Source organism: Chrysemys picta, chromosome 18, assembly GCF_011386835.1.
Source record: "Chrysemys picta bellii isolate R12L10 chromosome 18, ASM1138683v2, whole genome shotgun sequence".
NCBI lineage: Eukaryota > Metazoa > Chordata > Testudines > Emydidae > Chrysemys > Chrysemys picta.
Window position 1 is genome coordinate 13,972,240 of NC_088808.1, and position 24,708 is coordinate 13,996,947.

General features: G+C 47.9%; 1 protein-coding gene across 8 annotated transcripts in view; it reads right to left on the reverse strand.

The window, feature by feature from the left end:
- SH3GLB2 (SH3 domain containing GRB2 like, endophilin B2) overlaps positions 1-24,708 on the reverse strand; it is a 41,152-nt gene that overhangs the window by 12,727 nt on the left and 3,717 nt on the right. For 4 of the 8 annotated variants that reach the window (XM_065572336.1, XM_008169207.4, XM_008169206.4 and 1 more), the window contains exons 2-6: positions 13,877-14,018; positions 13,330-13,458; positions 10,442-10,575; positions 9,823-9,915; positions 4,359-4,421 (exon numbers count right to left, since the gene is read on the reverse strand). In XM_065572336.1, coding sequence (XP_065428408.1) covers positions 4,359-4,421; positions 9,823-9,915; positions 10,442-10,575; positions 13,330-13,458; positions 13,877-14,018 — 561 coding nt within the window. The remainder of the gene's footprint in view (positions 1-4,358; positions 4,422-9,822; positions 9,916-10,441; positions 10,576-13,329; positions 13,459-13,876; positions 14,019-24,708) is intronic. The other 4 variants (XM_008169211.4, XM_065572337.1, XM_008169209.4 and 1 more) reach the window with 1 other exon arrangement.

The following is a 24,708-nucleotide window of genomic DNA, read 5'->3' on the forward strand; positions in this document are numbered from 1 at the left end:
CACACTCCTCCTGGCACTGGCTTAAGCTTGACCACCCATAGTGTTACCCTGATGTAGAGGAATTTGTAAGTTACTTTTGTAGCTACACTGCATGATGTCACTGCTTAGAATTTCCTGGCCAGAAAGGCCCATATCCTCCTGATGCAGGAGCGAAGACCCTTTTACAAAAGGGCTTGGGCTAGAGTGGCATCTCCAGCAGTAGAGGGCCTATGACAAAAAGATAGCAGTTTTGAATCTATCCAGCAGAAGGCAGTGGTACACACAAACTAGCCATCTCACCACAACACGCTGCATTCAAAGCCAGAGCTGTTTGTGGACAGTGACTGAGACACTCCAGAAATCTGACAGCTCCATGGGGCTCCAGTGCCCTGTTCTAGGGCTCTAGTCTCAGCACACAGGTTTGTCCATTGCTTTAAGTATTGGGCTCTCCCTCCGGTCTAACCCTGTCTAGCTATGTATTTAGTGCACTAGTCACCAGAGTTCATCTTTAATCCAGTTTTGTGCTGCCTAAACCAGCCCTGGAGAGCTTCCCCCAGGACTGCACTGGAGACTCTTGCTACTTGTCTAATATGGTCTTTGAAACCTTTGTACACTCAGCTACTAAGCTGGGCCCACAAAGACCTTAACACCCCACACCTGGAAAAAAAATAAATCAAGCCCAATTCCAATATAAGCCATATGCTCTCATCCCAACCCCAGAAGACAGTGGGGGCAGGGCAAGAGTCCATGCATGGACTTCCTACAGGCAGTTAAAGCAACACAGGGAAGATGAGTAAATGCTCTTCAAAAGGCTTCTATCAAAAGGCAGTAGATGGAAATCCCACTCTAGCACATATACATCAGTACAGGGCCTATGACATCTGTTTAGCCTTGTGGAGCAACATGCACATCATCTGCCTCATGTTTCCACAAGCACAAACCCTCCCTTCCCATTAGGTAGTAGGATCTCCATCTCTAACCCTGTGGAAGTGTTATTCTAAGCAGGTATTCATGGGTTAATAGGCTCATTCTCTGAGGTCTGTCCAGATAGAAACAGCTACTTGCTCAGCAGAGGCAGTGATAGACCTCTCAGATTCATGCTGCTCTTATTTGAAGAGGTCAGCCCTTCCCACCCCCCATATGCTCTCAAAGCGTACCACTGCCCTTTACCAGATAGAATCTCTGCCATTTGCTCAAGGTTTTCGGGAGCCCCACTGGCTGCACTTGTGAAGTTATCCAATTAGTACCCTGCACTTCTCTAGAGCATAAGAGTTCCAAGCAGGTGTGTGGCTGGCTAGCTGGCCATGTGGCTGTAGGTAGTCATGCATTAAAACACCTCAGCAAGGCACCAGATCCCCCCCAACACCATCATGGGCAATGAGTGGCACAGGGCTGATGAGACTGGGAAAGGCTGAATGCAGTGCTACCTTACCTCCCTACTCCCTCCCACACGGAGAGAGACAGCTCAGCTGTTTCAGCAGAAAACTCCAACTGACGTTCTCAGAAGCCTAGCTAGAGCCTGAGGAACCCTCTTTAGGGCTATGCAATAGGTTTTCCTTAGAGCCTGTCCTAGGAGTACAGAGCATGGCGAGAGTGGCCAAACCAGCATCGTCCAAGAAGGGAGACCTGATCCATCTGAGTGCAGATTATTCTGCAGTCTGACAACAGAGCAAGGGAGGGGGGCTGCTCCTTAGCTCCTACACTTCTGCTCAGGACACAGCTGAGAGACTAGGGGCAGGGTGGCCTATGAGTTAACAAGAATTTTCCCTAGGCACATCCCTTTTTTCTGGAGGATCAGATAGGAGGAGGTCATCCAGGACCATTGTACACCTCTTCTCTCCCACACACAGAGACAGACTTTTGAAGTGCGAGTCCAGCTCTGTCCAAGTTGCATCTGGCTTGCCCAGAGTGTCTGCAGTTTAGAGTCATGAGAAGCTGGGAACATGCTGACTCGTTTGCTCACTCACTCACGCACAAAAACCAAGCCTGTTACCTTCTGGAGACAACAATCCCTCCCTCCAGAGAGGAGGAGGGAGAAACAAAAGCAAGATTAGCAGCTACAACTGCAGGAGTGAAAGGGTTAACATCAGGTCACAAACAGCAGAGGCACATGGGAGTTCGGCCTAGAAGAGAAGCAGAGCAACAGCGTGAAGAGTTCCCGCCCCACTGGGATGCCAGGCCCTTTGGGATGGATGCTGGGATTCCAAGCTGGCAAGAGAAACCTCCACAGTTACTAAGGTGGCCCTGTCTGCACTGGGCAGGGAAGCTCCATTAGCATCTCTCCAGGGTGGACTAAGCCTTCCTAGAGGTACCACCAGTATCCCTGCTCAGTGCAGAGAGAGAGGCCAAGGTGGCACTTCCTCTCCATCCACCTTCTTGTTGCTGCCAACTGAGGCTACTAGTTGCAGAAGAAAATGCCACAAGCACTTGCGAACACACGCAGAACAAGCAGCCAGAGCCCTATCGCTGCTACAAGCACTTCATGGAATAGAGACACTTGCCAACCAACTCACTCACTGGGCTAGGAGTGGTTATGGGCAAGGCCCATGTGCAATTCCATTATTAATGGGTAAATACTAAAGAAAAATCATGTAGGAGGCGGCGGCGGCTTGGTTGTAAATTCTGTACTATGTCAAATCCAGCCTCCTATTACTTCCTCAATTCCCAGGGCACCCTATAGTCTCAGAGTCGGCCTTTTAAAGGGATTGAACTGCTCATTGCAGAGCTAGATCTGTGCAGTGCTGAGCATGTTGTGGGTAAGTCAATGGAGTTACACCAGAGAGGAGTTTGACCTGAGCTTTGAGGTGGGGAAGAATTCTATGGGCCAATGCCATGATTAGGTATTGCAAGCCCAATCTGCAGTTACAGTCTTCTAGTCTGCGGCTGCAAGACATGGAAATCCATAAGAGACTGGAAGTCACAACCTATCCAGAGTCTGGCTTCTCAAGTCTCTGATCTGCAGAAATGCAGGGCATGCTCCAGTATTTTGGACTTATTAGCATTTAGGTATTTGATAAGGAGCTAGTCCTGTTTTCCCCCTCTGCTCTCCAGTACCCAAACTAGTTATCGCAATACCTCCATTGCCATTAAAAGTCTCTCACCCTTCACCAAGGGAACCAGAGCTGTGAATGGATTGGAAGTGCCACTCTAGAGGAGAAAGGAGAGATCTGCAGCAATTGCTTGCTCAGTCTCCTCCAGATTTTTAGCGGGACAATTACTGAATAATTTGGCCTATTGAAAACAATGTTGCACCAGCATCATGATCTAAAAGGGTCAGGGCAGATTCCCTGTGGAACCAACACTGATGTTCCAGCCCAGGCACTTCTCCCCAGTTTGGGTGTTGCATATTAGATATGCTGAATTAACTGCAGCTAAAAAAGTCACTCCCATGTGGCTGTGGTTTGCTTATGCATTGGGCTTCCCCATTTGGTGCCTACACAACCCATCTTCCAGCCTCCCAGTCCCAGGTCACACAGCCTGACAGGGGCATCAGTGTTGTTTCACAAGTGGTTCAGAAAGCGAGACAGTCACCAAGTTTTCAACATTTTAACAAGAGATTGGATATCGTGCAATGGGGAGCCTCGAGCAAAGCGCTGGACACTGACGGTTCAGCCACACTTGACGCAACATGCTAGAGAGGCAGTGGGCAACTCATCCACCCCCAGCACAACTCAACGTTGTCATCTAGCCACTAAGATCTCCCACCAGCCAGGGACTCTTGATGTGGGGGAAACCAGATCAGTAGGAGATTTTTGAGGCCATCTCTCTTCCACTTCTAACAAAGACAAAGGCCTTGTACTGTTGGCCTGACATCGCTCATGCCACAGGTAGCGACCAAGCATTTGGAGTGGGATTGTAGGATTACCCTTTGCTTGATCAATTTAAACTAGAAGCCTCCTGAACTTCAGTATGCTGGTGGCAGTCCTGCTCTGATCAGGGAGCCACATACACTGTTCTCCACCAGGGCAGCAACCCTGCATTAGCCCCACATGGATAGAATAGTCCGTGGGGGGAGGGAGGAAGCCAGCTCACAAAGGACTATATTCCTCCCTCTCTCCAGTTCCTGCAAGAACCACCAAAACACTGGCAGAGGATTCCTGGTTTGGGTTGGGAAAGGACAAAGAGGGCCAGTAAATACTCAGCTGCCAATCACTAACACCAACTCTACCCACAACACTCTGCCTTAGCCATCAAGGTTTATCTGCAGCACATCTCTGCTCCCACCTAAGGGCAACAGTCAGGTATGAGGGAAGGAAGGAATCCTGGGCAGCCCATTTCACATTAAAATGTTGAAAACAGCATAATGCTGGGTCTGAGTTGAAATCAGGTTGAGACACAGAGGTTAGAACGTAGATGTCTAGAAGATGAGGTGATCTTACCGCTGATGCACTGGCGGAGAGAATGTAATTACGAGGTCTAGTCTCCTGAAAGTCAGGCACAGCCTAGGGAGGGGGGAATAGAGTTTCATGTACAAGTCATGCAGAAGAGTCAATGGAAATCAGTCCTCCCAATGAATGGAGAAAAGGGCTGGCAGTGCCCCCAACATTAGCTCCTAGAATAGTGGCAGACACACTTGGTCTCCTAGAGGGCTGGGGGGCGAGGTAGCCTGACAAGTATGGTGTGCTGCAAGGAAGAGATCATGAAAACTTCCAGCTGAACCGAGGGCCTTGCATACACTAGGCTCATCTGTCAACTAGGTGAGCAGTTGCAGATCCATTTACACCAACAAGTCAAACCAGAGTCTGAGTGAAACATTCTGAAGTGGTTTGAGCCTAGCCCTAGACACAAAGGCCATTTGTAACCCTGGTCTGGTTGACTTATGTGGAAGGATTTTAAATGGTCTTAGCTGGACCCAGAGCAAAGACTCAAAACACATTTCCAAGCCCAGTGCAGACCGGGCCTTAGCATCTCTTGTACTGACTCCGAGGTTCCTTCTTACCTGCAACCTATGGATCTCACAGGTTACAAAGGATGAATATGCAGCTAATTCAGCCACAGAATGGGGGTATGAGGAAACTCATAACTGGGCAGAGTTTGCTCTAGCATCCTGCATTATGTTCATGAGGAAGTGCACTTACTCTACCCAAGATGCTGTTAGCACGCACCATGTGGAGACATGGCCTCATCTACCAGCTCCATTCCCTCCAGGGTCTATTTCTGCCAGAGGCACCAAACTTCTCTTCATTGTTCTCACATCTCAGGTATTGGCACCTTGAGACCCATGCTTTTAGTGAAAAGGAGGGTGATACAAGTCACCACCACATCAAAACCTCTTAAGAATCCCACCTTCATTGTGCACAGGAGCATATCTAACCCATCGCCTTGCTAGCAGAGGACTCTATTCAGTAGCATTTGCAGACTCTCTACCTGTACTTCATGGAAGTGGGGGAGGAGAATAACCAAGCCATCTTTGGCCATAGCTGGACCCCTGCTACTGAGGCAGTAGGACAGGAAGGGTAAACTGCAGATTCTTCCCTTATGGGAATGTGGAACATGGCCAAGAGAAGACCATTTTATGATGGGGTGAAGTGAGATTCATCCCCTCCCATGCCATAGATACCATGTTCTCATTAGCCACTTCAGCATTATATATATAGAGAGAGACGCTGTAGTTTGGATTGGGGTGGAAGGCACAATGTATCCAAGACTATGCTATGGCCTTCAGTTTAACAAGGGCAGTTGGCTCAAATCGATTGAGTTTGAGATCAGTTACTCCAATGTAAGCCCCTCAATTTCTGATTTGCACAAGCATAACAGATCAGAATATGGCCAGGCAAGTTTTGATCATGCAGCGAGCTGGTGTGCAACAGTCATATGATCCAGCATTTCTAACCCCAGCCAGATGTCTATAATCCTCTAGGCTGAGTACATCTCACCCATGCTAATCTTTTTACAGCACACCCAGCTCGACTTAAACGAATTGGCCCAATTTGCTCCAATTAGCAGCGCCACTGAGCAGATGCACAGGCCCAATTCCATACACAAGAGGATGCAGCCAGCCTCTCATCAATAAGAGACTTTACCTCATGGGTTTTATGAGTGTGAGAGGAGAATAACCTAAACTGAAGGGGGGGGGGGAAACAAAAAACAAAACAAAACAAAAAAACACCAATAAATGCATTAGCTGATGAGATGATCCTGAGTAGGGCCCAGCTGACCAAATCCACACTCCCACTGGCCAGATGTGGAAGGTAGGAGGAGCACTCCAGAAGACCAAGATTCGTATGCCTCAGTTTTCTGGGTAAAAAGCTAAGTTGAAAAGATCTCTCCCCATCCATGGCCATCTTTGTCTCCAGGATGGCTTCCTTGGACTCCCAGAATTGGTCTTGTAGCACATGGTATGGAGGAGGCAAGCAGCTATCACGCCTCTGCACACTGGCATGTTTCATTTGCAAGCAGTGATCAAAAGGGAACATTAAGACTGGATGAATACACCTTCTCTCCCCCTGCACCCAAGTCTCAATGTAGTGGGGAAAAAGAGGGCAGAGCCCTGGAGCTTAAGAAGGGACAGTACAGCACTGCAGACCAAGTTCAACCACTGCCCATCATTGTCTAACTTTCACATCCTTCTTTCCTCAAGGAGGGAGACTTGTTCTCCAACCCCACACCCAACATGGAGCCAGAGGTAAGAGAGTCAGTCATGTTTGTACATGGGATCCAGCCTCCTTTGAGCACTGCTTGCAAGAGGCTTTAATGGAAACTGATTGCACACTCCTGGAGAGGGGATGCAGGCAACCAGGAGGTTTCCATTGTGTTTTTGGACACCCTTGTGTCAGGCAGCCACAAGCCCAGACTGCATGTAGAATGTGCTCTGGGGTTGCTGCCTGACATTTTTTAAATGGGAGAGGGACAATGAGAGGCACTAAGGAAAGAAGTCACAGCACTATTAACACAGTCAATACTCACATCTCCCTCACACTGAGCAAAGTTACAGAAAAAAACAAAACAAAAAAGGTTAGTGAACAAAAACACCATCAACGTCAAAGACAAAGCAAGAACCCCACGAAGGTTAGAGGGGACACAAGCCAACCCACGAGACAGAACAGCAACTCACTAATTTTGGGGATACCAGCTTCTGAGGTTCAGCCCCAAGAGAAACAAAAGCCAAAGGGAATAAGGAGTGGAAAGGCACAAGATCTGTGCTATTCGGAGGGGGACATGAGCACAAAGTTTGAAGGGAGAGGAGTTACCCAGGAAAGGTAGGACACTAATGGAGGGGGTCGTTTCTGACAGCCATCTTCAGGTCAGGTGTTAAACACGTTAACCAACATGGATTGTACTAGAACCAATTGCTAGTTAATATACATTTAAAACCTGACTAGAATCCAGAGCCGACATGTCCCATTTTGGCACGTTCTGCCCACCTGCTACGAGGGCCTTGCGCACAATAGTGACAGCCACAATAAGAAAGCACAGAACCCTCCCCATAGCTGAGTCCAGGTAATCAGTCTCCATAAACTGGGCTGGATAAGAGGATTCTTAACTATGCTGGTATCCAAGGTGGCCATCTGGGTCAGGATTGCTCATCTACATTAGAGGACTAGTTATGTTTCCAGGAAGCAGGGTTATGCATGGGCATCTGCATTTCTAGGGTTGTTGAGGGTACTTAGGAATCAAGCTCAATACCCCAGCAACAAGTTTTATGATCTCCTGTCACATGGTTTGTTGTAGCTGTAGCACTTAAGGGCCAGATGCCTGACCAAAGGTACCCCTACCAGAGGTTGGATTACTGCTACACACCAGCAGAGCCCTGGACAAAGCCTTTTAGGGCACTGAGCTACCGAGTCATTGTCCAGAACTTGGGCTGCCTATGCAACTGAAGAGGAGAGGAAGGAAAGTCTAACTCTGCTCCAAGAGAGTGAAGCAGGAAAAGGGAAGGGGTTAGCATTTTCTGACTGTAGTAATCATGTACCATTTCCAGAATAGCAAGGGACATCATGAGCTGGACGGGGTGTGGGTAGGAGGATGGGGAAGTGGCACAGACTTTCCACCACGCTCCTATCTGAATTTGGACCCAGACCAGTATTCACCATTTACTGCCTTGAAACCAAGATCACGCCCCCACCCCACCCCCTGCATGTCTACACATGGGGAAATTGGTGTTTCTGAAAGTTGTATATCTGGGGAACAACAAGAGTCACCTTAAATGGAAGTGGGGATATGGAGGGCAAGTTTTCATGCAACCTCAGCTATTCCATGTTGGGTGGAACCACAGGCTCCACTAGACAATCAGCAGAGCAAGGGGGGAGCTGGCTTATCCTGAGGTTGTGTTCAAAACCAGCTTACCCAGGGGATACAGAGCATGTGTGTTTGCAGGTGTTAGAACTGGGACAGACCTGTTGACTGAAGGCCTTTGATGTTACCATAGCTACCTATGCTTCTCAGAGGCAGCCACACAACAGGAACCAATGTGGAAAGAGGGAAGGAAGGAAGAGTCCCTGGGACATAAGTCATCTGGGACACATGGAGAAGCCAAACGAAACCTAGCCGCATGATGGCTGGCAGGACGGGTCAGGCCAGGACACCGGTCCTGGTATTTTGTAGCAGGAAAGAGCCCGACTCAGTGACAAGGATTCCAGCTTGTTCTGACTGTGGCCATTAGTTCACTGGGTAGAGCCTGTAGCCTCACTGCAAGACTGAAGGCTTGAAGTTGTGTGTGGGGCATATCCATATGTCCACTTTTACTTTGGCTCTACTGCAGTCCTGTTGAGCAGGATATTCTGAGGAGCCCACCTTCACAGCTGCATCTGCACTAGCTTTTCCTTCCTATTTCCCCAATGGTGCTAGAGCAGCCCAAGCAGTAGTGAGCAGCATTAGTGTAGCCAGCACCCTGGTGTTTTAGCCATCGTGTGACTCAGGTGCAGGCACAGGCATCTGGTCAGAAGAACAACTGTTGGAGATTCTCTCCAATTGCTTCCATAATTCTGTCTCCCGATTCTGAGAGTCAGAACAAGGCTCCCTCCGCTCCAGTGACTGGACCTGGAATTTGAGTGGCATTTGTCAACCCCCGCCCTGTTTCTGTAGCTAGAGAGTCTTGAACTGAGAAAATTTACCAGCTAATTTCCAAACCAGAATGGAGCAGCCAGCTTGCATTTTTTTGCAGCTAGATTGGCAGTGCCAAGACAGACTGCCAGCAGTCTCATCAGCAAGCTAAGCAGACATGACTTGGGAAGCCAAGGGAGCAGCTATCAAGAGGCTCCAGTAGAGTCACTTTTCTGACTTTGACTGCATGATCCTTATTGGCAGAGCCCAGGGCAGGCTGGAACTTGCAGGTGAAACACTTAGTTTTGAGCCCTCATTTGAGATTCCAGGAGTCCTGCAGGCTCCCAGTGAAATGTAGTTATCCCCACCTCCCTAGTCCTTTCAGTTGATTTTCTAGGGGAGAAGCCCCAGATTCAGCTTGGAGTCCCTATTTTCTGACTGGAGTTTTACAAGCCTTCTGACAGGACAGCGTCTCTGGTGACTGGCACAAGCTTCACCAAGATTAGACCAGGGTGCTTAGCTGCAACCCCTCAGAACAGCTGGGAACCTGTGTCAGCTAATCAGAAAGCAGGGTTTCTCAAGGACCAGGTTAGACTCACACCACTTCCAAAGCTCCCCAGCAAGGCTGTGCCCATGAACAAGCATGTCTCCCCTGCAGACAACAGGCACCAAGCCAGTGCCTCTCACCATGTGAGTTGTTCCCTTGTGGAGAAGTCACCCATACCCCTACCAGATGCAGCACCGACAGCAACGCAGGCAGTATAGACGACTCTGGGTCACGAGAGCACTTGGCACTCCCTCTCACATGCGAGCCAAGCCCTGGTGTGCAGAAAGGAGGAAAGGAATTATGGGAGAAATTACCGATGCTTTCGCCTCAGCAGCCTTGGCTTTCTTCAATCTGGCCTTGCAGGCATCCAGATCCAGACGGCGGTTCTCCAGGATCCTCCTTTCTTTCTAGAAAAGGAGAAGGGGGACAAATAAAAACCAGGTGCTTAGAAATCTTTCCTGCCAATGTGAGAGAGAAGCCACCTGGGAATCAAGCCGATTTGTTTGGTGGCAGGGAAGGGGGTAACAGCAGATGCACTGGCACCATTGGCAGGAGTGCTGGATAAGGATAAAGGGCCGACCTTCTAGAGAGTGAGAAGAAGCTTCTGGTCTGGCCAATCTGGCTATAAAGGGTTAATTTATTGTCCTATCACCCCTGCGAGGGAGAGACAAGTAGCCCCATTCCTCCCTCCCCACACAAATGAGGGAAGCCAATGGGAGAACTGGGATTAGAACTCCAGAGTTTGTAGCTTATTCCCCCCTGCCCTGACAGGGTTGGAGGGATTCCTCTAGCCTTGTTTTCACCTCTCCCCAGTTTCCTGAAAGGCAAGAAGAACAAAGGTAGCAAGTCACAGGTGGGCGGACACTGGTTCTCTCCCCCTTTCCCCCCCCCGCGGATCTCATTAGTCAGTTCACCCCTTCCTCTCCTACTCACAGTAATAGTTCGCCAGTCCCCTTCCAGGAAGTTGCGCAGAGGATTCAGGAAGTTGATGGAGGCAGAGTGCATGAAATCACGTTCGGCTCCCCCCAGGCGCTTTTGGGTCTCTCCAACTTTGAATAGGGTCTTCCCTGCAAGTTGCCAGAGCCCAGATGGGAGAGGCATTAGCTTCAGCAGGCATGGGGTTAACACTATGCCTTAGCCTTATCCTAGTCACCCAGCACATTTAGGTTAGGATGCTCTCACACAGTACATTGTTCAGGTGTGTGCATTGTGGATCAGCTGTGCTAGCAGGCACCTAGACCAGGTGGTTATGGCTCACTGCTTGCTGACAGCCAAGCCAATCCTAGCCAAGGAGGGGGCAGGACGTTCAGTCAGTGCTATGCTAACAGTCCACCCTTTGTTTGAAGCCTCTCTCTACCCACTGGCTCTTGCTGCAGCTTTGATGTTATCTGCCTGCTGATGCACTTACTCCACTGCAGACTTTAGTATCAGGCCTGCCCAGGAGCATGTGATGCAGCCCACAAGCTTTAGTGAGGGTGTTATGGGACAGATTATTACAGCCCTGGGCGTATTTCAGGGATGCACAAAAACAGCATCATCAAATTAAGAGGCACCAGAGCAGATAAAACAAGCTGATTGGGGTCTGATCAGGGCAATGCTGGCTAGCTATGGGTACAATTACAATGGCTCTGGCTGCAACAGGATGTGCTATGGAGCAAGCTATTGATTTAGAGGGCAATAAAACCCAGAGCTCACTGAGAGCTGTGACAAAGCTGAAAGTTAGAAGGGAAAGTCAGGTGTTTGATTTCAGAGTCTGCCACCTAAGAAGCAGTTGGGTCCCTCCAGCAGGCTTAGGGTTCTCGGTTGGCTTTGAGAGGCAGAGAGATACGTTATTGTGTGTTTACATTAACCTGTCAGGACTTCTGACTAAGGCTACAGGATAGCAAATGACAAACATGCTGAGTCTGAGTCAGAACCCCCCTCCCCCCCAAAAAAAAAGATTTTAAAAGAACAGTGCATGGTTCCCTTCAGAGTTTGAGCCTTTAGGGTTTACAGTTTCAAGCTTTCTAGCCCTCATGGTTGTGAAGAGGTTTTCAATTGTAAGTGTGAAAATGAACATTCTGTAAAGCCTCTGCTCCTGGAATCATGTGAGGTGGCCACACTCAGACTGTGCCAAGTTGATCGGGACAGCTCTAAAGCCAGAAGTCTAGTACTGATATCTGCAGCCATTTTGTCCAACTACTCACTGCTCAAACACAGGTCATGCCTTGCTAGAGCTACCAGCTCCAGTAGCTACCCTGGTAAGTCTCCACACTCCCTCTCCACCCTATCAGGTAACCATTTAGCTTAAAAAAAAAAAGGTAATATGGGGAAACTCACTGGTTCCCAGCCATTCTCCTCTCTGAAAGAAGTTTGAGGCAGAGCTTGAAATTAGATCTTCCTGCTCCAAAAGGACAGGCTTATGCTAAAAGAGACTCAATTAGCAATATAAGGTCCATGATACTCAGTTGAGCTATTCCAGTTATGTGGAAGGCAGCGCCCCACAGTTGCCTGCTTGCCTCTTTTTTTACTAAAAATATGGGGGGGGGATGTTGGGAGTGTCTAAACCCAGCACTAAGGAGACGACATTACTGAAAGCACAAGTTAGAAGGTGAAGAGGTGGGGGTGTAGGTTGGAGGGAGAGAGACTAATAAAATTTGAGCTATCAGAATGGATTGCGAGTAGGACTCACTGCAGCTTTAAATGCCATCCTTAAAGATGGTCTTTAGACACCACCTGTAATCTGCTCCAGGGAGCCACAATCTCTACTCCAGAGAGGAGAGCAGATTTACTTCGACTTTGCTCCCAGCATTAAGCCTTACGGAGGGGAACTTGTGCCAATTTGTCTGTGTTTGCCCCATCTATTAATTGGCTCCCAAGCCCCTGGCAATAAGAAAGCAACTGATGACCAGATAACTACATGGAGGTGAAGAGAAGAGCAAAGGCTGAAGGAAAGTTACAGTTCAGTGGAGCCAAGGAGAACTGAGACATGGCTTGAACCAGTTACTGGTCCTCTCTTCAATTCAGACGTCTGGTAATCGCCCAACAGAGTCAGATTGGCAATGAAGTTGTTAATACTATGGATAAGGGAATCAACCCTTTAGGTCACATGACAATATTAGGGAAGGGAATGTTGCAAACAGATTCACTTGCATATCACAGCCCTTCAGATACCTTTGGCCCTGCGTAATAAGCATGGCAAAGCTGCTGGAACATGCTTTTAGTTACAAGGTATTCACTCTGGAAAGCGCTCCAATTTCTAGAACCATTGGGCTTTTCCTGAGGTTGTGCCACTCATTTCTTATTGCCTATAAAGGCACTAGCACATTAGCAGCTGATCTCACCCAATACCGCTGCTGTGGCACCTAGGATGTAGAAACTTGAACCCAGCTGTGTTTAGGTGGAGGATAGAAAGACTGAAGCCGAAGCAAGAGCTTCTGTGGATAAGAGCTTCCCCCTCCCAATCTAGAAATAAAAGCAGCTGCGCACAACTGTATCACCACGTAAAGTGCTACAGCAAACCCAGCTTATCCACAGTGCATATGTTCCAACTTAGTAGCATCCAAAACTCTTCCATTTGAGATTTCACAGAGAACCTGTCAGCGGGACAACATTCCAGTTTGGTTCTTGCTTGCACAAGTGTATTAGATGGTACACAGTGAACACCATAAGCTTTCCCCAGAAGCCTGCCAGTGTTAACGGGCATTGGAAACTAGGAGGCATCAGGTCTCATCTTTGGGCTGGTTGGGGAGGAGAGAATAATTTTAGGAACTCCAGTAGATTTGTAAGGACTGAACCAACCACATAAGCTGTTGCCCACTTGCCAGTGCCCCATAACTCACCATATGGAGTCCCTGGCCCAAAGTCGTTGGCTGCCTCTACCATGTACTGGGCCAGCAGCTCCCCATTGGTGACACGAGATGGCACCTTCCGGTCTAGCTTCTCGTAGAGGAATTCTTCCACTCTGACACCTGGAACGAGAGTGCCCCAGGCTGTTACAAACACAAGTAGGGAGAGTAGAGAGGGAGATGCTCCCACCCACAGAGCCCTCACGTGACAATAGCCAGTATAGGAGGCCACCGTGCTTTAGACAGAGGTGTCAGTGCAGGGAGAAAAAGAGGGGGTCAGTTTTCTCATTTCCTGCCTTCTCCAGAATCCACAGGGCAGGTCAAGGCTACTGAATGCCAGCCAGATACTGACACATTCCATCTTTCTGCCCATCCCTGGGTATGATGGTTGTGTCTTTGCAAGCACCACCCTCAGATTTCCCCCTGTAGATCTGATTCAGCAGAGTTCACTGGCTGTGGGGTATTTCTATCAACTCCATTGCTGGTGTGCCACAGTTAGAGCACCAGCACTGCAAATGCTTGCCACAGAATCAGTGCTTACTAGGGTTTGGCTGCAGCAAGACCTCAGTCTGATGCAAGATCTTCTCAGTCCAGTTCTTGGTGCAGTCTGCCTTGGCCAGAAGGTTTTCAAAATGGGCATCTAGTTCAGTCTTCTCAGCCTGGCCCAGCTTCTCCTCGGTGAACTGCAGAAGCAGGGGAGAGGGGGTAGGAAAGACATTAGAAGATCTGCTCCACTGAAGCCAGGTTGCTAAGCCATTTGAAGAGGTTTTGTGAAACCTGCCACGTCTAGCAGGTTAGACATTCCTCTCAAAGGAATGTTCAGCGAATGAGTCCAGTAAAATCCTCTCATTTCAAATTCTAATGCTTTTTTGTCTGTAGATCTCCAAGAACCTTACAGGTGAGGGCAAGTATTGTGTACCTTCAGCATGGGCAGCAAGATAGAGAGCATTACCATTGCTGAGTGACTGGTGGAAGAGCTAAAAATAAACCTCGTCTGACCTGCACTCAGGGCTAGCCTACCTCCCTTTAGGGAGTTAGTTATTAAAATCCAAATTAATTGGAGGCTAGAGTCTAATCAGACTGTTTCACAGTTCACATTTCAAGCTCTAGATAGGAATGTGACATCTGTGGCACAAACTTTATGTAGAATTATTAATGCCCTCCAAATTTAGGGCCCACTTCTGCAGGCTTCCCCCAACTCTCACTGACAATACTGAGTACCTAAGCAGAATTAAGCACTTAGTTTTCAGCATGGGGAGAAAGTTGAAAGAGTCATTCCCAGAGTTTACCAGCCAACCTTCCCAGACATGGGAACATTCTTACTGAGGTTCTACTGCAAGGAATAGTTGTTTAATGTCTAATTTTATGACCAGGGAAGTCACTTGCCATATTCCACATGCTGCTTCAGTGTAGCCTCCCACCCCAGCTCCTTTGCCCGTACATAATTCTGAACAGCTAATAAAACCTTCAGGCCAGGGTCCTGGGGAGAACTCTCAGCCTAGAGTGAGGGCGGGGCTGAAGTTATCACAGCCAAGCCATCTTTTCACCCTCCTGACCCAGAACTGCTTGGGGGGGGGGGGAGAGGAGGAGAAAGGAGAGCTGGAAAGGCCCCTGGTGTAACTTAAGCCTCTTTGCAACAGGGCTCTCAGAAGGCAGACTAATAATTGTCTACCACAGAGCCTGCACAGGGGGAATTCTCCCCAGGCTGGATTCAGAGCTTGTAGGGCCCCTCAGTGCCACTCAGACAAGGGTCTGAAGAGCCAAGCACTCTTTGGGGGGAGGGGGGAGGAATTAAACCCTATATTTGCTGGAGGTAAAACCATCATCTCTTTATAGGGCTAGATTAAAAACAGTGAAGAGGCACCAATGGACTGTAAGTTGAAACTACAGAACCCTTAAATTCCTCAAGTCTTTAGGGTTCCCCCACCCAAATCAGAAACACCATCAGAGATCAAGTGTGCACAGCTGAGGAGCTATTCTCTCCCCATCCTCACCCGCAGGACACACGAGCCCCAGTTTTTAATATAAAAGTCTAGAGCGGGGTGGCCAACCTGTGGTTCCAGAGCCACAAAAGGCTCTTCAGAAGTGAATATGCGGCTCCTTGTATAGGCGTCAACTCTGGGCTGGAGCTACAGGCACCAACTTTCCAATGTGCTGGGAGGTGCTCACTGCTCAATCCCTGGCTCTGCCCCCACTCCACCCCTTCCCACCCCCTCCCCTGAGTCTGCCATGCCCTCACTCCTCCCCACCACAAAACAGCTGATTGGGAGGTGCGGGGGAGGGAGAGGGAGGCGCTCTGGGGGGGGAGGAGGAGGAGGAGGAAGAGACTGATGGAGGGCTGCTGACATATTACTATGGCTCTTTGGCAATGTACATTGGTAAATTCTGGCTCCTTCTCAGGCTCAGGTTGTCCATCCCTGCTCTAGAGGTAAGCAAGTTCTGATAACTTCTTACTCACTCTATTCTAGTCCCAGGTCTTTGCCTCAGTTTTCCTTTTTACCCACTTCTTGCTACCTATATAAAATAGGTAATACCTTCATGAAGTGCTTTAAGATCCTATAGAAGTGTTATAGGACAGAGAGGAAGCCAGGTAACACTCACTGCCAACAGGTCTGGCACAAACATTTCGCCTAGTGTTCTATTGGTTTAATGCACCGCTCAAATAATCCCAGCTCTTTCCTCCTGTATTTATTCTGATACAAAGTTGCATCACAGCTTGATCAAAGCAGCCCCCAAAAGGCTGGTCTGCTGGATTTTAACATGCACTGATGGAAACTGGTTTTTATTGGCTCTAGAAAGGCCTATAAAACAGCTGGATGATGGTAAAGAATGGCTCAAGAGACCATCCTCTGTTTACAGAAGGTATGCTGCAGTCCCTTGAGACCTTTAATCCTTTTATAAGCTTGAATGCTTTACATACATATCCACTTCAGAGTATTGAGAACTATGAACCCCTGTTGCTGGCCCTCTAATTCACTTTCTATGCTATCAGAACCCATTAGTGTTATTGAAACATTGCAAATACCTGGTACAACCACATGACGAGATTAAGGACACAATCTTTTGAGTACAATGACAGTCCTGCCTGATCCTCCCTATTCCCCCACCCCTTCATGGATACTACTACATGGGGCCATACAGCCCTTCTAGAGGGGAATGCCGGGATATACAGGGGATGCCAGGGTTACTTCTGAAAGTCTTTGGAGCAAGCCCCACTCTGCTGCAGTAGGGAAAAGTACTGAACGTGGACACAGCTAGAACCATTTCAGTACACTGCCTGGAATAAAGTGTTAAATAGCAAAGCAGAATAGGCACGTGATGTGGGAACGCAGGCAGAAAAGCCTTTTTGGCGTCCTGTTACCAGCCATGTGCAAATGTTAGACGCCAGAGATACGTAAAACCCACAGCAGGGCTGTTTACACAATGACCTGTTATGTCTGGATCATGCTAGATTTAAAGAACTATTTGCTGAAGTTGTCATGTGTTGCAAGATCTGTTGAATCACTGGAACAATTAAACCACCCCCTCCAAATCAGCATGGGCAGAAGAGCAACAGGAACAGAGTTTGGGGTGGAAAAAAAAATCTGAGGGATGGGGACAGTTTCAGCACATCTCGATCACTTGCACTGCCTCCTACCAAGGCAGGCTAATACTGTTTAGACTAGGGTTAAGTCTTTCAGGTCTAGAAATCTTGGAGGTCATTTGTAGCAATCATAGTTTCAAGGTTAAGACAGAATTGTGATCCAAGGTGGCTGGCCTTTTAAGCACCCACAACAGCAGTTCTATTTTCTCAGGGATTTTTGTATTATCTGAGTTTGAGAATGAAGTACCTAGCACTTCCACAGCTCTTTACATCCACAGATCTCAAAGTACTTTATGAAAGTGGGCAAGCACTACAACAGAGGGGGAGAGCTAGATACAGAAAGATTAAGTAACTTGCCCAGAGCCACCTAGGGAATCTGTGGCAGAGCTGGGTGGACTGTTCTAGTCCCAACTCCCAGTTTGGTGCCATGCTGTCTCCCCTTTGAGAGGCCAACAGGAAGATGGGAAGTAGTATTTGAGAGCCAGAGAATTTTTGCATTAAATCATGTCTCTTATTTTCAAAAATGAAAGCAGTCAAACAGAAGCAAAAACTTTGCATTATTTCTCTGGCAAAGCTTTGTGTGATGGGGACTATAAACCCCACACCAGTTATCCATAGGTTAACAGGAGCCTGATCCCAATTACAGTGCGCACTGGGTGGCACCTGGAAGGGTGTCAGGAATAACTGGTGATCAAGCCGAGCTGGGTCTTCATAATAGGGCCATGGGAAGGAAGGCAGGCCAGGGAGGAGACTCAGGTGAGGTGTCTAGGTGCTTCCTCTCTTAGGCTAAAGAGAGAAGCCTGAGGGCCTGAAACTGGGAGTCAGACTAGAGGGGCCTGAGCCAGAAGGCAGTGCTCTGCAGTAAAAGCAAGCAAGAATTTTGCAGGCATTAGCTTGAGCCTCAGCAAGAAGCCCTGAGGAAGGAGTGTATGGAACCTGGAAAGGAAGCATGGGAAGCAGAGGTGCCTGGGACCTGATAGAAGCAGGGAACGTGGGCAACTAAGAGATAAAGGCTACAGGAGATGGTGATTCTCACTGCAGTAGGCCTGAAAGACAGTTTAATAGGGAGATGAGACAGAAGATTCCAAGACAGTGGGAGGCATGGGGTTCTCACCATAGTGAGCCCAAGACAAGGTTTGATCAAAGGCTGGGAGTTGACTGGGACTAGAAGTACTGGAGGTGGGATTTCTTTGAGTGGTACCTGTTGAAGATCCTGGGTGAAGACTTGGGAATCTTGGTAAACCCCAGGAAGAGGCTGAAGGGACTGGAACTTTGGGTATTGATGTGGACTTGGAACTGAAGTATGCTGGAAGGGGTGGGAACAAAATGTGACCAGCAGGAGAGCCAAGTCATACAAGGCAGACCACCCCAGGGCCAGAGTGACTGTTGGTAGGGGGTGCTAGACAGGAGAGCTGCCACACCATGTCCAGCCTCAAGCACAAAGGAGTTCACCCTTCCACATGTTGACTAAGTTAATTTTTCCTGCTGGTGGCAGCAGAATCCATATCATCTGCATTTAGATGGTCTTGGCTACATTAACTTAGCCAGAGTCACCGGGTAGGTCTACACTGGAGGGGTGGGGGTGTCAACCTAAGATACGCAACTTCCAGCATATCTTAGGTCAATTTACCTGGCCCTGAGGACAGCGGCGAGTCAACCGCTGCTGCTCCCTGTCGACTCCGCTTCCGCCTCTCACCACAGTGGAGTTCCGGAGTCAACGGCAGAGCAATCGGGGATCAATTTTATCGCGTCTACACTAGACGCGATAAAAATCAATCCCCGATCGATCGATCATTACCCACCGATCCAGTGGGTAGTGCAGACGTACCCACTGTAACAGCAAACTAGGGCTCCCCAGATATTTGGCTCTAGGATATCCACACTCATTACTTACTAGAGCTTTTAGAGAGCAGAACACTGGGGAATCTTTGGCACTCCCCTGCTGAGGCACTCCTCCCTTCCAACAGGAGAATTTCTTATCCCAAATTTAAGAACCTGAATATGAAGAGTCTCAATCCCCCTCTCATTCCCAGAAGGGCTCCAGATACCTTCTATTTCCAAAACAGTCTCTGCTTATTCCCCAATCTAGAAACTCCTGCCAAGCATCTGCACCAAGAGGGCTGTTGTGTTTGATTGAGGTCTCAGGAGCCATTTATAGTTTTTAGGTTGATTACACACCTGCTGGAAAGTCAGACCTCTTCTGGGGACAGCTGGCTTCAGACAGCCTGCAGATAAATGGCTGTTGCTCTTCCTTTAGCACTGCCTCTTCTAGACTTCCCACAGCTTTGGGATTTCACCCATTACTTCCACAGGGAAGGCATCATCTCCAAGGGTCATTGCACATTTACAGCTAGGGTGACCAGACAGCAAAGGTGACAAATCAGGACAGGGGGTGGGGGGTAATATGAGCCTATATAAGAAAGGCCCCAAAATCAGGACTGTCCCTATAAAATCAGGACATCTGGTCACCCTAGCTCAGGTGCTACTTCCTTAAGTAAACATATCTGTCCCCCAGTCTGCTCCATTTGACAGTTTGGTAGCTGGACTGCTCATGCCCCCATACCACACAATAGCTACTGAGTCTTAACACCAAGTCCTTCAATTCATGCATGCAGAGAAAGTTGAACAACCTATTGCTGTGGCTTGCATCTCACGTGCTGGATGACTGTTGCAACCAAGGCTACAGAAGGAGGGAGAAGGGCAGCCGGGGAATCTGACAGAGCCTGTGACTCAAGGGTATGTAAAAAAAGTGAACTTTCAGACTTCCCTGAGTGTTGCAACGCACAGTAGCAAGTTCAGAGGCAATGCACAATTCGTCACTAAGTGGATGAAAAGGCATCCAAGAGGCTATAGTTCACATACAGCAGTAGTGGCTACTTTAAGTTGCCTATTCTTGGCTCTGCTAGTTGTGTCCTATTTCCCCCCCTCCCCACCCAAACCTCACGCTTCTCTTCAGGCCCCTCAAGATGTAAGTTACACCAGCTGAGACTCCATTACACTGATGGGGCCAGATTCAGAGCTGGCATGTATACTGGTGTAGCGTATCACCTGGGAGAAGGGAGGAAGGTGCCAGTTACACTTACTTGATTCTGAATACCTTAGAACTGCACTTTCCCCAGAAATCTGAACCTTGCTTTGAAGCTTGTTTCTACCCAAAGCATCTCCTATGTGAGACTACTCCTAGAAGACCCAAAATAAACAGCATCTAGCAGCAGCTGTGCCAGTATCCTATGACTGCTGCACAAAATCAGTGGGGAAGAAAACAGCACAGACATTATCGACAATGGAGCAGAAGGCCTTTCCCCCTGCCCTGGCACTGCTCCCTAAGGATGTGAGGTCTAGGGATAACCCACACTCCTGAAGTCCAGCTGTTAGGTCCCTCTATATCCATTTACTGGAACCTGCTTGTCAGAGAAATTGGTCCCAGCCCTAAAATAATTCAACTTTACCTCCTGGGAGTCAGTGTGCACCACACACTGCCAATTGGTACGCAAGGATCAGCAGATTCCAGATTTTTCCTTTTCCTGTCCCCCAGGAGGATGCTCATGCACCTCTGACCCAGTTAAGTATCTGGGCTTGTTTTTGTGCAGGGCAGACAACATGGTAATGAATAATGCAGTGCAGTCTTTCACTGAGTGCTCCTCTCACTCGACCAGGGAAGAGAAGAGTCATGCTGCATTCTAGGGCCTCAATAATTCATTGAGAGGTTGGGTTTCCTCTTGGAGGCTTGGGTGATCAGCAGAAAGTCTGTGCATTGTTAGTGCTTATCCTGACAGGACCGTGAGACAGCTGATGGGACCCCTCAATTGGGGAAAGCCTGAATGAACAATGTGGGTTAGGAAGAGGGGCTAGCAGGCTCTGCACAGCAGCTAGAACAGCAATCAAACCTCTGGGGACAGAAATTACAGCTTGCTAAAATCCCCATCAATGCTTGTGGAGAGAAAGGAGATGCTATACTTGCAGCATGGGAGGAAGTCCTTTCAGTGCTCAGGAGTAATGTATTAGACCATGTCCTAGAGACAGATTCCGTCCACAGCCCTCATGGCTCAGTAGCAAGACAATCACCTGTGGTCAAGGGTGGGTTATAAGTGGGATGTACCATTTTCTTTGGTCAAGTAATTTAGTGTCTAAAAGCCTCCCAAGGTGGGTCAGTGGCACATACTCATGTGGTGCAGATATAGCTCAGGCAGTCATACACTGGCTTACACAAGGCCTCAACATTTACAGCTTCAGCTGAGGAAGTTACAATCCCTTGGAAAGCCACATTGCCAAGCGTCTGTAGACAATTTCTGCCCTTTCCTCCTTAACACGGTGCTCATGAGACAACATCCTGTTGTACAACACTCAAGGAGGGCAGGCCCATGTGAGAATAGGGAAGATGGACTGAGATGCAAGGCAGAGTTAAGGTCAATGTAGGTATCTTAAATTTAGATTTCTTTACTTGTAGTGTTGAATTCTTTTACTAAGATGCCCTGTTTAAGTGATATTCCCCCACCTTAAATCTTAAAAAAGCAGCAGATTAGAGGCCTTTGAAACGGAAAATTGTGTCTTCTACAAGCTAGCGGCAAGTAGAACATGTGACAAGACTATATCTTGGAGATCCTGCCCGTGGGTTTTACACAGTGCCTGTGGCATTGCGGAAGCTACCTGCCCTTGGCTGCTGTGACCTCTGCTATTTCAGAGACCACCCACAGAGGATTAATAAAGTTTGACACCTAAAGAAACTAATCTAGGCCAGCTTCATCCAACCTAGGCAGTTCTAGTAAGGAAGCTTAACACTGCTCTCCCTCTCTGGAGCACCACTTTGAAAAAAGCTATTACGGCTCACAATATGCCCTCAAACTGAGACCTAAACCCAGCTTGCATCAGGCTCCATACGTAGCCTTCTCAGCCCACCATGGTAATTCAGGGCAACCAGGAGTCAGAGCAGAAAAATGGGATCCAAATGAAGTGCTTGTGTTGAAGTGATATGAAAGCCATTAACACTAGGATAGTCCTGCAGATGCTGGTACAGTGTTAAAGCCATTTTAAAATGCCCCTTTAATTTTTTTAAATCTAATTGGGCATACATTACCTATATTTGTTACCTTCAGAAGGACCATTTGTGTTTGAACAAAATAGACAGATTTAGAGGCTGACCAAATTGCAAAAAACAGTAGCCATACATTATAAGATCTACTTGATCCTGCTTAAAAGACTGTTGTCCATTGAAAGAACTTCCTATACTTTATTTCTCCATGTCATTGATACTGGGAATGGGGATGTCCTTTTCAAAAGGAAAATGAAAAAATAATTGAGCCTCACATATCTGGCTGCTAGTATTAGTTGTATTACTGAGGGTTAGTGTCTGAGTTTATGGGTTAATGATACACATTATGCATTATTTGAACTTTAACAGATAACCAGTTTCCATAAATATAAAAATGTAAAACCAGGCACATCTGCCCAAGTAATTATTTCTAGAAACCCCAGAAGACTCCAAAGTGTGTTCTATTTGTGCAGAACAGAGAAATAGCCACATTTGTTACCCTGGCACAGAGACTAACACCAGCCACTTGCCTGCTTTGATGTTCAGAGCAGTCCCTTTTTAATAATATTTTAGATTCCCATTTCTATGGCAACAGAGCCCACTTACAGATCAGTCCAGGGCCTCACCATCCCTGAGAACCAGCATGTCTATTATTCTGATCAAAGGAAAATTAACAGAATGAACTGTTTGAAGACGGTTGTCAACAAGCTGTTCCAGAGAGCATGACCTGCTGCAAGGCTGCCTATCTCCCACATCCAAAGCGTCCTCCAGAATCCCAATGCACTGCATCCAGTCTCTGGACCAGAAAAAGATCAGGCTAGTCCATGAAGCTCAGGTGGTGGCAACTGTGGCACTGTACCACAGTCCATGCTGTGCTCCAACTCCATGCACAGTGAGGCCAGTGCAGTACTGGGAGGTGTTGCACTGTTAGGACCTTCCAAAATCAGCAGCAGAACTGTTAGCACTAGAGTTTAGCCATAAGTACCCCTAGCAAGGTTATGGGACTGGCATGCTCAGGAATTTTATTTTATGAGGGGGTAGGAAGACAGATGTGTTATAGGCAAAACCCTTTGGATCACATGGTGCATTGGACCCATTATGTGACAAGTCCTTTCCCAGTCAGTCTACCCACCCACCCCTGCAATTTATGGAGCAGAGCAGCACTTGATTACATTGCAGTGTTAGTTGGTTTATTGTTTCTCAAAAAGTGCAGTCTTTTACCTATTACATAACCAACACAGCTTACTGGTGTGCACTCCAACAGAGTAAGATCACACTTGTGGGGCTTAGCACTGCAGGAATGGAGCTTTTCTGGACTATATAGTCAAGCTAATGAAGTTGGGGGGGAGGGGGAGCAGGCAGTGACATAAGGGACTCCCTCACAGCAAGGGAAGGCAGCTGTCACAGAGAGCTCCTGAGCCATTCAAGAAAGGAACCCCATTGCTAGCAGCTGCCTTCACCTGCAAGCCTTCCACTAGTAGTCTTCAGCCTCCTACTCCAGAGGTAAGTCACACTCCCTAGCTGCTGTGCTGAAACTCAGATCTATTCGCTGCCTCCTGCTCTGTCTAAACGGCAATAGCATAACAGTCAAATGAGGGCCACTGAATGTTGCCTTATAGGGAAGATGAAGGAAGAGACTCACCCAAGATGTGATGGAAAACAAGATGCCAAAGAGGGGACTAATTGTCATGTAAAATTTACCTTTTCTGCCAAGATGCTGCACAACCTCAGCACTGCTGTAGCCACCTCTGCTTGAACCTGAAGCCATGGGCCCCAGCAACTGCACCGGCACTGGGAAATTTACAAGCCCTCCTTGCTTCAGAGCATAAGGCAAACAACTTCGCCTATGAGCAGGGGGCAATGGAGTTCAGGGACCTGTTGTAGCAGACTATGAGAGTTAAGTGGAAGTTTGTCACAACCCTGGTTGAGCTCAGCCGATTTTGTCTATGTCATGAGGCCAGACTTTTTCCACAAGACTCAATACACAAGTTGAAAGGGGCATTGGGTGGTTGTATCTGATGCAGTTTCAGATAGGAATTGTTTTCACATTATGGACACAACCAAGGGGTAGCCACCCTTACAGTGGAGTGTTAAGTTTGTTTCCCACATTCTAGTAGGGGGATGGAGATTCTATGGGAACAGGAGTTAAAGCTCCACTGTCTGGCTAGATGTTCACTCTCTGCCAGACAGCCCGTAACGTGAGTGATAGCTGAGTGCGTAATGGCTAGTCCATTTACCTCCCAGCCACTGCATTTCCAGAAACATTATTTTGTTAAATGCCTTGAGCAGCAGGAAGCAACACCGGGTGCTTTATAAAACTGAGTTCTAGTCTAGCCAACTCAGAGTCCCTTCCCCAGGAAGTTTGCTGTGCTGAAGAAAGGCAGCTACAGACCTACTCTCCCTTCCACTCCCTCAACCACAACGAAACAGCAAAGACACCCAGAAAAATCACATGCGACCTCATCTAGCAACCATTTACCCCATTGTGGGTGTATATATCTGCCTGTCTGGCACCATGATGCAGGAGTCTATGCTGTGACTAGCTTTTTCATCCAAATACCAGGGCTCTACTAGGACACAACCCAAATGGGACTAATCTCACTGGTACATTTCAGGGGGAGGGCTTTTCCATTAGCACAATTCAACTCACCCTATCTTCTCCCACCTACCAAAAACCCCCAAAGTCACTCCCCTGGTACCAATTGCCCTGTGCTGCTTTGTTTCTTTTAATTATACCTGTAACGAATGATGTGAATATTCA